The sequence below is a fragment of the Stenella coeruleoalba genome (assembly GCF_951394435.1).
Source record: "Stenella coeruleoalba genome assembly, chromosome: 1".
Taxonomy (NCBI): Eukaryota; Metazoa; Chordata; class Mammalia; order Artiodactyla; family Delphinidae; genus Stenella; species Stenella coeruleoalba.
The window spans coordinates 74,235,874-74,251,010 of NC_137169.1; the positions used below are offsets into that span (position 1 = coordinate 74,235,874).

At 41.3% G+C, this 15,137-nt stretch overlaps 1 protein-coding gene across 1 annotated transcript in view; it reads right to left on the reverse strand.

The window, feature by feature from the left end:
- Positions 1-345: 345 nt before the first annotated feature.
- The window catches only part of MCOLN2 (mucolipin TRP cation channel 2), a 60,962-nt gene continuing 46,170 nt past the window's right edge, over positions 346-15,137 (reverse strand). The window contains exons 12-14 of the mRNA XM_079941404.1: positions 4,987-5,193; positions 3,477-3,598; positions 346-1,113 (exon numbers count right to left, since the gene is read on the reverse strand). Coding sequence (XP_079797530.1) covers positions 1,077-1,113; positions 3,477-3,598; positions 4,987-5,193 — 366 coding nt within the window. The 3' untranslated portion in view covers positions 346-1,076. The remainder of the gene's footprint in view (positions 1,114-3,476; positions 3,599-4,986; positions 5,194-15,137) is intronic.

The following is a 15,137-nucleotide window of genomic DNA, read 5'->3' on the forward strand; positions in this document are numbered from 1 at the left end:
TACTTAATTCAAACCCTACTCTTCACCAGTAAATTTAAAATAGTTGACCCCTAAAATAGCTCAGGTATGAACTAAATCAATGCATGAAGTGATCTTAATCTGAAGTCATTCTCATAAATATTTCTTGAATAACTAGCCCCTATATCTCCTTCACTGCTTTTAAGAAAGTGGGAAATCCCTTTTGGAGACCAGATAGCTGATAGAGATGTGATCCGAATTTTTCACTAAGTAGATGTTAAGAGACAATACATTTTTAAGAAGTAGTAGGAGTTCCATATGTTATGATAAAAGTTAATTTAATTTATTTGGGAAAAAATACCATCTTCCTTGCTTGACAAGGGTAAATCCCCACCACGGTGGAGTTTGGTTGTTAAAATGAATGACCACTGCTGTAGTATAATGTCCACATGTCATGTGTGTACAATCAACAATTAGCACAAGTAGTAACAAGGTGTCCAAATGACTGTTTCCAGTTTATCCCACTGACTTTGCCGACAGTTTCATATCATGCTGAGAAGAGGACCACAGGAAAATAAGCCAAGAAATGTCCATTGCAAGAGGTCTTTTTGTTGATTTAAGTGTAATCTTCACAAAGCTTAACAGTTCTCCAGCTTTGAGTGCCTAAATTGTTATTGCAACCAATTTCAGTTTTGTGCAGACCATGAATTAACAAATGTCTTCTAACCCAAGAATCACTTTTAAGACAAACCCGTATTTGATGATAAACTCATATCTTCAAATGCATGGCTTTAAACACCATTGTTTTGCACACTCTGAAATGTGATTTTTTTCCATCCCAACATTGTGATGTCATAAATTAAAAGACTAATACAGAATTTCACCAGCACTGCTCTATTACACCAATGCCCAGTAGTTGACTGTGGTCTAGTCTTCATCATCCAAGTTTATAAAAAGGAATTTTGAAACTTCAGTTCTATTCAGACAGCTCAGAGCCAGTCCTCTTTCCCACTCCACAATCAGTATTTTTGGAAGTGCTGGTCCAAGCCATTTGGGGGCCCTCTTCATTGTCACTTGATATGGAGACCTGAAACCCGATTATCTTCAGCAGGAGGATTTTAGTTAATAAGCATCAAGTGGTCATCGTTTCCATTCCTGTAATAGAAAGGAAGGCAAGGAAAGAGAAAAGAGAACAATGGCTTAAAAATCTTTGAGATGGAACAGGAATACATACTCTATCATGTAGGCATACATAGGTTATTGGCATGCTGAGTGTGACATTTAAGAGGAAGAAAACTTAAGAAGGACAATTTACATTATTGGAGGTTTGACTAGATGCTTTTGGTCATTTTGAGGAGCTGCCTACCCTCCATCTCCCTTTGACAAAGCTTCTCAATGGCTAGAACCACAGATTTTCCTCCTTGTGGTAGAGAAGAAAGGTTAACTCTGTATCTGCTCAACCAAGCACATCTCTCCCAAGAACCAGATCACGTTAGAACTAGAAGAGGTTGCAGAGGCTACCTGTTCCACTCTGATGACACTGGAGGAACCAAGAGGTTTAGGAAAGGTCAGGGGACACATTCAGTAATTGGCAGGGTCCAAAATGAAAACCCAGGTGTTCTGACCATCTGGCTAGGGGCTCAGTCAACTATTCAAGGGAGAATCAGTCTGTGGGAGATTGAATCTGTGGTGGTTGCTGGACTGCTTGGTTGAAAAAGAGCAACCTGGCCACGCTCCAGAGTAGGTGGAGCTGTGATAGCTGGGTTGCATGTCATGGGCACTGGAGAGGGGCCCAGACACCAAGTCTTATGAGGCCCTTCTTCCCCAGGTTCCCTCAGTGAGGTCTGTCTCCAATACGTACTCTCCATTCATAGCCTTCCTCAATTTTATTCCATTCTTAGGTTTCCGGCTGTTAAACACATCCAGGTGTATTTAATTTTTGGTGATTCCAAAGCCATCACTTGTTCCAAGGCCCCAGTACAACCCATTTCCTTCATCAGGCCCTATGACCCTCATTGACTCTCTGCAGGGTCCATCCAGACCGCCCTAGGTTCCAGGCTTTGATCTGATTATTCAGCTAAAACTGATCTAGCTGACTTCACCCATGACCACCTTCAGCCACTTCTGTTTTTATTTTTGATATCCTCTTTTTTCAAAACTTTCAGCGTCTTAGTTCTTCAGCTGATTTCCTTTGGTGGACTCTTCTGTTCCATTTAATCCTTTCATTCCTCACAATGGGCAGACCTGCCTCCGCACCAGGCACCCTCTCTACAACCCTTAGCATGTCTTAGGGAAGACTGTCTGCTGACGTTGCTCTGTTCTTCTCACCACTCAGGTCCAATCTTCCAAGTTCACTCCTTAAATCTTTCACTCATTCCATATGGCTGCAAAGAAACCATTTAACAACCTCCCAGGGCTTTTTGTGGTATAAACTGAGGCCCAAAAATCAAACACCAAAACCTATCCATTACTTTCTAGAATTCACAACCACATTCTCAAATGCTTTTTTTTTTTTTTTTCTTTACAGTCAACTACATATTAGAAAAGCAACTTTGAGAGACTTTCCTTATAATACAAGGTGCCTCCTAGGAGGCAGCTGCCTATAAAGAAAAGTAATTTCCCTTTATCCTTGCTTCCATGGCAACACTTCAATGCTCTGAGAGGATAAACTGTGATTGTAAAAACTTAACTCTTCTCAGAAGACCTCATTTCATATTTACCAGACATTCTTTGGAAATGCTCCAACATACCATTTCAAATCCCAAGTTGCAGTATGAATTGATTAACGGAAAATACATCCTGGGATTTTAAGTAGCAATTATGTTCTCCCATCTTCCTTCAGGAATCTGGTTTAGAGAATCCTTCTCGAAACACATGAGTAGGGGGTACTTGCAGTTAACAACCCCTACTCCTGACTTCAGACGAAAACAAACATGGGCATAATTAAGAAAATTATCCTCATCTGACCCCCTTTCTAGTCCCCCAAGCCACTATGTGGAGGCTTTGCCACTGAGGTCCGGACTATTTTTGCACGTGCACTGATGAATGGCGAGCACACAGCAGGTGATGAGCTGATTTGTTTGCAGCCAAGGACACGTACGGCTTCCTCTCAAGCAGGTTTCCTGCTCTGCTCAAGGAAGGTTATTTGTACCACAGATTGCGAAAAGGGGAAAACACCTTTGACGTTCCCAGAACTCCATCTCTAAAAAGAAGAGCTTTGACCTCTTCCTTTGGCCAGCTCACCCTCTCGACTTCAGGGACGTAGCTCATGCCTTCTCAAAACAGTCTCATAATATTCCCAAGAGATTTCAACCATGTCATGTACCTTTCTACCTTGTTCTATAAGAAACAATTCATTTCTAAAGTCAATTACAGTGGGAGGAAAGCAAAGAGGGATGCATTATTTCCCCCAGTCAGCTGATTCCTGAGTGTAGCATTTGACCTGGGAGGACCCTTTGTTAAGGCAGCAGGGCGTCTCATCCCGGGAGCACAGAGACCCGACTGAACACAGTACTGACCTCCTCAGACAGCAGATGCAGGACAGGAAGGCTGATGACTCTTTCTGACACTTCTCTTTGCTACCACACTCCTTCAGGAATTCCTGAAGATCCGTGGCAGGAAACCCATTCTGTTGGTATTTCTTTAAAAAGTACACAGTGTTGTTACCTTAGTTATACTGAGAGAAATTGCTTCTTGTCAACAAACCAAATCCATCTCTGCTAAAATAAAACTCTCCCACGTTGCTAGCACAGATCCAAGAACTGACATTAACAATGATCAATCATCAATCAATCAGTCCCTTGAAAGCCAAGCCAGGGTCACCATGGCTTGAACAGAGAGCCATGGGAACAAAGAGCCATCCAGAGGAAAACTCCAGAAATCAAGCCATGGTGGGGCAGGGGAGAGGTGTGTTAATTAAAGGAGTGAAGGAAATAGAAGTCTAAAGCTTTCACGTTAATTGCAAGACCAGGTAAGACCTCCTCTTCCCCACACTGCCCATAGAGTCTGGCTGGGAAGTAATCCCCATTTCTTCTACTTTTGTAGAAGTTGGTCACTTAGTGAGGTAGAAGGCAGTAGGTCCCTCCAAGCAGACATAAAGACCCTGAGAGACCCCTCCCCTCACACTTAGTGAGGTCATCCACCAGGTCACCGAGGCTTGGCGCACTCACGGGGACACGGCCGCGTCAAGGACAGGCTCCCACTGTGAGCAGGGCACTGCTCATCCCCCCACGGCCAGCCCCGCTGTGGAGCCAACCACCCATTCCCACAGGAACACGCATCTCCTTGCGCACAAAGTGCTCAGAAGTATTTCCAATGGACTGGCTTCTTCTGAGATAGTCTGAGAAGGGTTCAAGAAGAGGACAACACCCCAAGACACGGACATGGCACCCCTGGTTGCTCAGATGCTGGCCCCGAAACAGGATTTTCTGAGCATGACCATCTGCTGCGGAGACACCACTGCCCCCGAGGCAGCAGAGCTTCCTTCACGCTACACATAAGTTAAATGGACCTAGTCTGAAAGGACACACAACCCACCAGGTGGCTTAGGAAGGCAGGAGGCTAAACAGCCACAAAAGGCTTAGCTTTTAAAATGTAAAGGAAACCTGCACCACACGAGTGGCATCCAGTGTATGAGGTGTGCCAATATCTGGACACTTGTCAGGATGACGGTCACCCCTTATCACTGAAACTTACTACTCCAAGTCTAAGTTCCGAGACAGGCAGGTACACCTGTCAGTGCCAAGACCGACAGCCCAACTACTTGATTTACCAAACTCAGCCCATCTTTACCCATTTCCTTTCTCTTTCCCACCACACCTCCAAACCAATCCACTGGGCACCAGGGACAATGTCCTAAATGCATATTTAAATTAACCTCCAGCATCTAAAAAGTTTCTTTTCTACAAAACCTCAAAATCTAAGTAAAACTACAGTATTTTAAGTAAGTAAAATATTATAGTATTTTCCCATGTTCTGATCTATACAGAATTTGCAATCGTTTTTTGGCAGGAAATAATAACTGCTTACCTTAATGGTGTCATAAGAATCTGTAATAATTGCAATGAAAAGGCTGAGAATCATATATATGAAAAGACTGATGAAGGAATATAAATACAGGCGACTGAACAGCCACACCAAGAGGCTCTTCTGCTGGATGTGAGCAAAGGTCGCATACATGTCATCACCGTTGACCAGGGAAAACAAACACTCAGCAACCGTGTTCAGATTTTCAAACTGTGCGGGGGAGACCAAAAGTAGCTTTTGAGACATATTAGCCAAAGAAGCAGAGAAGTATCTAGTTAGCTGGTTTTGTTGAAGTTGTTGCTGCCATTGTTATTAACATTCACTTTAGGGAATCTGGAATACCACACGTAGGAAAGCGTTACTCAAAACTTTCCTCCACACTCACAAAGATCATCTCTTGACACTTCCCTCAGTTTTTTTCCTTTGCACTTTTTATATTTGTGGTCATATCATCTAACAATTCTGGATCCAGATTCTTCTTTCTTTTCTATTTAACATAGTCTTATGTTATTCATACTTAGCATTTGTTAGATAATGGAACCACTCCTTGGAAATGTCAAATTTAACTATTTCCCTTTCACTGGACATGCCAATCATGTTTGCTATTATAAAGAACAATGCAATGAACGTTTCTTAGCATAATGTTTTTTTCCTATTACTAGGTCTAAGCAATTAACTTTTTTTTTTTTTTTTTGGCTGCATTGGGTCTTCGTTGATGCATGCAGGCTTTCTCTAGTTGCAGGCTTTCCCGAATCAGCTGCTCCTTTAACCCTGTCCTGTCTGAGCGAAGAATAGACGCCCTCAGGTGAACTACATGCAGAGGCGGAGTCAAATCCAAAGCTGAACCCCGGGAGCTGTGCGAACATAGAAGAGAAAGGGAAATATCTCCCAGCAGCCTCAGGAGCAGCAGATTAAATCTCCACAATCAACTTGATGTACCCTGCATCTGTGGAATAACTGAATAGACAACGAATCATCCCAAACTGAGGAGGTGGACTTTGGGGGCAATGATATATATATATATTTCCCATTTTCTCTTTTTGTGAGTGTGTATGTGTATGCTTCTGTGTGTGATTTTGTCTGTATAGCTTTAGTTTTACCATTTGTCCTAGGGTTCTGTCTGTTTGTTTTTTTTCTTTCTTTTATTACTTAAAAATTTTTTTCTATTTTTTTTTTTTTTTTTTTTTGTGGTACGCTGGCCTCTCAATGTTGTGGCCTCTCCCATTACAGAGCACAGGCTCCGGATGCGCAGGCTCAGTAACGATGGCTCATGGGCCCAGCCGCTCTGCGGCATGTGGGATCTTCCTGGCCCGGGGCACGAACCTGTGTCCCCTGCATCGGCAGGCGGACTCTCAACCACTGTGCCACCAGGGAAGCCCCTAAAAAATTTTTTCTTAATAATTATTTTTTATATTTTATTTTAATTACTTTATTTTATTTTATTTTATCTTCTTTCTTTCTTTCTTTCTTTTTTTTCCTCCCTTTTATTCTGAGCCATGTGGAGGACAGGCTCTTGGTGCTCCAGCCAGGCATCAAGGCTGTGCCACTGAGGTGGGAGAGCCAACAAGTTCAGGACACTGGTCCACAAGAGACCTCCCAGCTCCACGTAATATCAAATGGCAAAAATCTCCCAGAGATCTCCATCTCAACACCAAGACCCAGCTCCACTCAACGATCAGCAAGCTACAGTGCTGGACACCCTATGCCAAACAACTAGCGAGACAGGAACACAGCCCCACCCATTAGCAGAGAGGCTGCCTAAAATCATAATAAGGCCACAGACACCCCAAAACACACCACCAGACGTGGACCTGCCCAACAGAAAGACAAGATCCAGCCTCATCCACCAGAACACAGGCACCAGTACCCTCCACCAGGAAGCCTACACAACCCACTGAACCAACCTTAGCCACTGGGGACAGACACCAAAAACAACAGGAACTACAAACCTGCAGCCTGCAAAAAGGAGACGCCTAACACAGCAAGTCAAGCAAAATGAGAAGACAGAGAAACACAGAGCAGATGAAGGAGCAAGATAAAAACCCACCAGACCTAACAAATGAAGAGGAAATAGGCAGTCTACCTGAAAAAGAATTCAGAGTAATGATAGTAAAGATGATCCAAAATCTTGGAAATAGAATGGAGAAAATGCAAGAAACGTTTAACAAGGACCTAGAAGAATAAAGAGCAAACAAACAGGGATGAACAATACAATAAATGAAATTAAAAATTCTCTACAAGGGATCAATAGCAGAATAACTGAGGCAGAAGAACGGATAAGTGACCTGGAAAATAAAATCGTGGAAATAACTACTGCAGAGCAGAAAAAAGAATGAAAAGAATTGAGGACAGTCTCAGAGACCTCTGGAACAACATTAAATGCACCAACATTCGAATTATAGGGTTCCCAGAAGAAGAAGAGAAAAAGAAAGGGACTGAGAAAATATTTGAGGAGATTAAAGTGGAAAACTTCCCTAATATGGGAAAGGAAATAGTTAATCAAGTCCAGGAAGAACAGAGAGTCCCATACAGGATAAATCCAAGGAGAAACACGACAAGAGACATATTAATCAAACTATCAAAAATTAAATACAAAGAACAAATATTAAAAGCAGCAAGGGAGGGCTTCCCTGGTGGCACAGTGGTTGAGAGTCCGCCTGCCGATGCAGGGGACACGGGTTCATGCCCCGGTCAGGGAAGATCCTGCAGGCCGCGGAGCGGCTGGGCCCGTGGGCCATGGCCGCTGAGCCTGTGCGTCCAGAGCCTGTTCTCTGAAACGGGAGAGGCCACAACAGTGAGAGGCCCGCGTACCGCAAAAAAAAAAAAAAAAAAAAAAAAAAAAAAGCAGCAAGGGAAAAACAACAAATTACTCATAAGGGAATCCCCATAAAGTTAACAGCTGATCTTTCAGCAGAAACTCTGCAAGCCAGAAGGGAGTCACAGGACATATTTAAAGTGATGAAGGAGAAAAACCTACAACCAAGATTACTCTACCCAGCAAGGATCTCATTCATATCTGATGGAGAAATTGAAACCTTTACAGACAAGCAAAAGTTAAGAGAATTCAGCACCATCAAACCAGCTTTACAACAAATGCTAAAGGAACTTCTCTAGGCAGGAAACACAAGAGAAGGAAAAGACCTACAATAACAAACCCCAAACAATTAAGAAAATGGGAATAGGAACATATATATCAATAATTACCTTAAATGTAAATGGATTAAATGCTCCAACCATAGATTGGCTGAATGGATACAAAAACAAGACCCATATACATGCTGTCTACCAGAGACCCACTTCAGACTGAAAGTGAGGGGATGGAAAAAGATATTCCATGCAAATGGAAATGAAAAGAAGGCTGGAGTAGCAATTCTCATATCAGACAAAATAGACTTTAAAACAAAGACTATTACAAGAGACAAAGAAGGACACTACATAGTGATCAAGGGATCAATCCAACAAGAAGATATAACAATTGTAAATATTTAGGCACCCAACATAGGAGCAACTCAATACATAAGGCAAATACTAACAGCCATAAAAGGGGAAATCAACAGTAACACAATCATAGTAGGGGACTTTAACACCCCACTTTCACGAATGGACAGATCATCCAAGATGAAAATAATAAGGAAACACAAGCTTTAAATGATACATTAAACAGGATGGACTTAATTGATATTTGTAGGACATTCCACCAAAAACAACAGAATACACATTCTTCTCAAGTGCTCATGGAATATTCTCCAGTATAGATCATATCTTGGGTCACAAACCAAGCCTTGGTAAATTTAAGAAAATTGAAATCGTATCAAGTATCTTTTCTGACCACAATGCTATGAGACTAGATATCAATTACAGGAAAAAGTCTGTTAAAAACAAAAACACATGGAGGCCAAACAACACACTACTTAATAACCAAGAGTTCACTGAAGAAATCAAAGAGGAAATCAAAAAATACCTAGAAACATATGACAATGAAAACACGACGACCCAAAACCTATGGGATGCAGCAAAAGCAGTTTTAAGAGGGAAACTTATAGCGACACAATCCCACCTTAAGAAACAAGAAACATCACAAATAAACAACCTAACCTTACACCTAAAGCAATTAGAGAAAGAAGAACAAAAAAGCCCCAAAGTTAGCAGAAGGAAAGAAATCATAAAGATCAGATCAGAAATAAATGAAAAAGAAATGAAGGAAACGATAGCAATAAAAGATAGATCAATAAAACTAAAAGCTGGTTCTTTGAGAGGATAAACAAAATTGTTAAACCATTAGCCAGACTCATCAAGAAAAAAAGGGAGAAGACTCAAATCAATAGAATTAGAAATGAAAAAGGAGAAGTAACAACTGACACTGCAGAAATACAAAGGGTCATCAGAGATCACTACAAGCAACTGTGTGCCAATAAAATGGACAACCTGAAAGAAATGGACACATTTTTAGAAATGCACAACCTTCCAAGACTGAACCAGGAAGAAATAGAAAATATTAACAGACCAAACACAAGCACTGAAATTGAAACTGTGATTCAAAATCTTCTAACAAACAAAAGCCCAGGACCAGAGGGCTTCAAAGGCGAATTCTATCAAACATTATAGAAGAGCTAACACCTATCCTTCTCAAACTCTTCCAAAATATAGCAGAGGGAGGAACACTCCCAAATTCCTTCTACGAGGCCACCATCACCTTGATACCAAAACCAGACAAGGATGTCACAAAGAAAGAAAACTACAGGCCAATATCACTGATGAACATAGATGCAAAAATCCTCAACAAAATACTAGCAAACAGAATCCAACAGCATATTAAAAGGATCATACACCATGATCAAGTGGGGTTTATTCCAGGAATGCAAGGATTCTTCAATATATGCAAATCTCTCAATGTGATAAACCATATTAACAAATTGAAGGAGAAAAACCATATGATCATCTCAATAGATGCAGAGAAAGCTTTTGACAAAATTCAACACCCATTTATGATAAAAACCCTGCAGAAAGTAGGCATAGAGGGAACTTTCCTCAACATAATAAAGGCCATATATGACAAGCCCACAGCCAACATCATCCTCAATGGTGAAAAACTGAAAGCATTTCCACTAAGATCAGGAACAATACAAGGTTGCCCACTCTCACCACTCTTATTCAACATAGTTTTGGAAGTTTTAGCCACAGCAATCAGAGAAGAAAAGGAAATAAAAGGAATCCAAATCAGAAAAGAAGAAGTAAAGCTGTCACTGTTTGCAGATGACATGATACTATACATAGAGAATCCTAAAGATGCTACCAGAAAACTACTAGAGCTAATCAATGAATTTGGTAAAGTAGCAGGGTACAAAATTAATGCACAGAAATCTCTGGCATTCCTATATACTAATGATGAAAAATCTGAAAGTGAAATCAAGAAAACACTCCCATTTACCATTGCAACAAAAAGAATAAAATATCTAGGAATAAACCTACCTAAGGAGACAAAAGACCTGTAAGCAGAAAATTATAAGACACTGATGAAAGAAATTAAAGATGATACAAATAGATGGAGAGATATACCATGTTCTTGGATTGGAAGAATCAACATTGTGAAAATGACTCTACTACCCAAAGCAATCTACAGATTCAGTGCAATCCCTATCAAACTACCACTGGCATTTTTCACAGAACTAGAACAAAAAATTTCACAATTTGTATGGAAACACAAAAGACCCCGAAGAGCCAAAGCAATCTTGAGAATGAAAAATGGAGCTGGAGGAAATCAGGCTCCCTGACTTCAGACTATACTACAAAGCTACAGTAATCAAGACAGTATGGTACTGGCACAAAAACAGAAAGATAGATCAATGGAACAGCATAGAAAGCCCAGAGATAAACCTACACACATATGGTCACCTTATCTTTGATAAAGGAGGCAGGAATGTACAGTGGAGAAAGGACAGCCTCTTCAATAAGTGGTGCTGGGAAAACTGGAGAGGTACATGTAAAAGTATGAAATTAGAACACTCCCTAACACCATACACAAAAATAAGCTCAAAATGGATTAAAGACCTAAATGTAAGGCCAGAAACTATCAAACTGTTAGAGGAAAACATAGGCAGAACACTCTAGGACATAAATCACAGCAAGATCCTCTTTGACCCACCTCCTAGAGAAATGGAAATAAAAACAAAAATAAACAAATGGGACCTAATGAAACTGAAAAGCTTTTGCACAGCAAAGGAAACCATAAATAAGATGAAAAGACAGCCCACACAATGTGAGAAAATATTTGCAATGAAGCAACTGACAAAGGATTAACCTCCAAAATTTACAAGCAGCTCATGCAGCTCAACATTGAAAAAGCAAACAACTGAATCCAAAAATGGGCAGAAGACCTAAATAGACATTTCTCATAAGATATACAGATTGCCAACAGACACATGAAAGAATTCTCAACATCATGAATCATTAGAGAAATGCAAATCAAAACTACACTGAGAAATCACCTCACACCGTTCAGAATGGCCATCATCAAAAAATCTACAAACAATAAATGCTGGAGAGGGTGTGGAGAAAAGGGAACACTCTTGCACTGTTGATGGGAATGTAAATTGATACAGTCTCTATGGAGAACAGTATGGAGGTTCCTTAAAAGACTACAAATAGAACTACCATATGACCCAGCAATCCCACTACTGGGCATATACTCTGAGAAAACCACAATTCAAAAAGAGTCATGTACCAAAATGTTCATTGCAGCTCTATTTACAATAGCCAGGACATGGAAGCAACCTAAGTGTCCATCAACAGATGAACGGATAAAGAAGATGTGGCACATATATACAATGGAATATTACTCAGCTATAAAAAGGAACGAAACTGAGTTATTTGTAGTGAGGTGGATGGACCTAGAGTCTGTCATACAGAATGAAGTAAGTCAGAAAGAGAAAACCTAATACCGTATGCTAACACATATATATGGAATCTAAAAAAAAACCAAAAACAAAAAGGTCATGAAAAATCTAGGGGCAAGATGGGAATAAAGACACAGACCTACTAGAGAATGGACTTGAGGGTACGGGGAGGGGGAAGGGTAAGATGGGACAATGTGAGAGAGTGGCATGGACATATATACGCTACCAAACGTAAAATAGATAGCTGGTGGGAAGCAGCCGCATAGCACAGGGAGATCAGCTGGGTGCTTTGTGACCACCTAGAGGGGTGGGATAGGGAGGGTGGGAGGGAGGGAGACGCAAGAGGGAAGAGATATGGGGACATATGTATATGTATAACTGATTCACTTTGTTATAAAGCAGAAACTAACACACCATTGTAAAGCACTTATACTGTAATAAAGATGTTAAAAAAATAAAAAATAAAAATAAATTCCAGAACAACAACAAAAAGACAAGGGACAGTATCTAATCTGGGTTTCTAAATGGTAACCACAGCTTGTGAAGATCTCCTAGAATGAGAACAGCCCAGGGCCTGGATGCCAGTGAGAGTGAGTGCAGGGGCCCAGGACTGCAAGGAATCCACAGGAAACTGAGGAGGAAACTGGAGAGAAAGTAAGTCCAGAAGGGGGCGGGGGAGGGATCTCTGCTGGACTCAGTTCTAGACGAGGCGAGTTTGAGAGGCCAGGTAGAAGCGGTGACATGAGGTAGTTAGCTGGAGGCTGACTGAACACGTGACAGCCCTGAGGGGCAGAGCTGAGCAGGGGCCAGTGTGGAATGTCCCCGGAATCCCTCAGCCCCCATCTGGCTTACGTGGTTGACAAATGACTGCCACATCGACTAAAAGCAAACAGCAGGTGCTTAATGAATGAACATCTCTGGGGTCAGAGGGTTAAATATTAGATGAATGCGAAAAACTTCTATGTCAAGAATGATAATGACTTAATAGGCAAAAGACAATATAGTTTTCAGAAACGCAGATGCAACAAGTTACTGTAGAGTTGTGAACCAATTCTGTTCTTAGTGGTGGGGGTCTATACATCCATCAAGTCAGTAAGTGTGGCTTTGGGGGCAGCCAAGTCCCTCATGAATGTCTCTGGGACATTTCCAGTTGGCAGTCGTGCTACTAGTTCACATGCAACACAATAAAACCTCCTACCACCTGAACCCAGAAAACGTGCTGTCCTTCCAAATTTCCCTATTTCTGTCAGTGATTCCAGTCTCCTACCAAAGAAAAATTACTCCAGAATAATCAAGTGCTTAAAACTGTGTGTCGCTTATATGTGGAATCTAGAATATGACACAAAGGAACCTATCTACGAAGCAGACTCATGGACATAGAGAAAAGACTTGTGGTTGCCAAGGGGGAGGGATGGAGTAGGAGGTTTTGGTTAGCAGATGTAAGCTACTATATAGAGAATGGATAAACAACAAGGTCCTACTATATAGCACAGAGAACTATATTCATTATGCTGTGATAAACCATAGTGGAAAAGAATATTGAAAAAAGAATGTATATATATATATATATATATATATATATATATGTATGTATAACTGAATCACTTTGCTGTACAGCAGAGATTAACACAATATTGCAAATCAACTATATTTCAATTTAAAAAACACAAAACTGTGTGTTGAATCCATTTATCTTCACTGCTCTACAATCCAATACGGTCTGTCTATTCCTATGATGCTTCTCTGACCCACTCGTTCTACTCCATAAAAAAAAAAAAAAAAAAAAAAAAAAGGGACTTCCCTGGTGGCACAGTGGTTAAGAATCCGCCTGCTAATGCAGGGGACACGGGTTCAAGCCTTGGTCCGAGAAGATCCCACATGCCGTGGAACAACCAAGCCCGTGTGCCACAACTACTGAGCCTGCGCTCTAGAGCCCATGAGCCACAACTACTGAAGCCCATGTGCCTAGAGCCCGTGCTCTGCAACAAGAGAAGCCACCGCAATGAGAAGCCTGCGCACTGCAATGAAGAGTAGCCACCGCTGGCATGGACTTATACACACTACCAAATGTAAAACAGATAGCTAGTGGGAAGCAGCCGCATAGCACAGGGAGATCAGCTCGGTGCTTTGTGACCACCTAGAGGGGTGGGATGGTGAGAGTGGAAAGGAGACACAAGAGGGAGCAGATATGGGGATATATGTATATGTATAGCTGATTCACTTTGTTATAAAGCAGAAACTAACACACTATTGTAAAGCAATTATACTCCAATAAAGGTGTTAAAAAAAAGAGTAGCCCTCGCTCGCCGCAACTAGAGAAAGCCTGCACGCAGCAATGAAGATCCAACACAGCCAAAAATAAATAAATAAATGAATTTATAAAACAAAATACTGTACGTTGAATCCATTTATCTTCCTGCTCTACAATCTAATAAGGTCTGTCTGTTCCTATGATGTTTCTCTGACCCACTCTTTCTACTCCACTCTGATGTCAACACTTACATACTTATTACAGAAACCTCCAAGGAAGCCTTCTTTACTTCAGTTTCTTCAGCTTCCAGTCCAAGCTGCAGTAAAATCTAAACTTCAGAGAATATAGCCTTCAAGGTCATGTCTCTTGCTTAACAATATTCAAAGTGTGGAGGCAAAGCAGAAATCCAAACCAAGAAGTTTGGAGTAAGGTTCCTCCTTTGTGTGGCCTCATTCCATCCCTTCATGGCAGTATTAACATCCTGTGTGTGCCCCCTTCTCTCACAACACCCAGCCATCTTCTCTGTCTTTAAATCATGGGATTTATTCTCTTCATCTGGTATGTTCGTTGTTGTCTGTGTCTGATGAAGCCAACGTTGAAGGGCCATTTCAAAGTCTGCATCAAGACAGACTGCCCTGGCAGCTCTAGTCTGCTCTCTGTGTCAGTAAGAACCACAGAGGAAACTACTGGTTGGTCTTCTGATTGTTCTCTACACGCTTCTCTGTACCCCAGCCAACAAGCAAACACCAGGTCCTACCCTCCCTGCTCCATGGCTGGATGCATGGGGTAAAGTCTGTAACCAAGGGAGGGTACATAAATGTACCCCAAACAAGAATCAGGCCCATGGTCTCTCTGAACAGCAGTACTAAAGTCGCTCTCTACAGAGATCTGGAGGGAACATCCATCTGAGCAAATCACTTATTAATATGCAGATAACTTACCAGTAAGACAGCCAGTTCGCAGACTAAATAGTTTCCATCCCCACCACTAGCCTTAAGACAATGAAATTC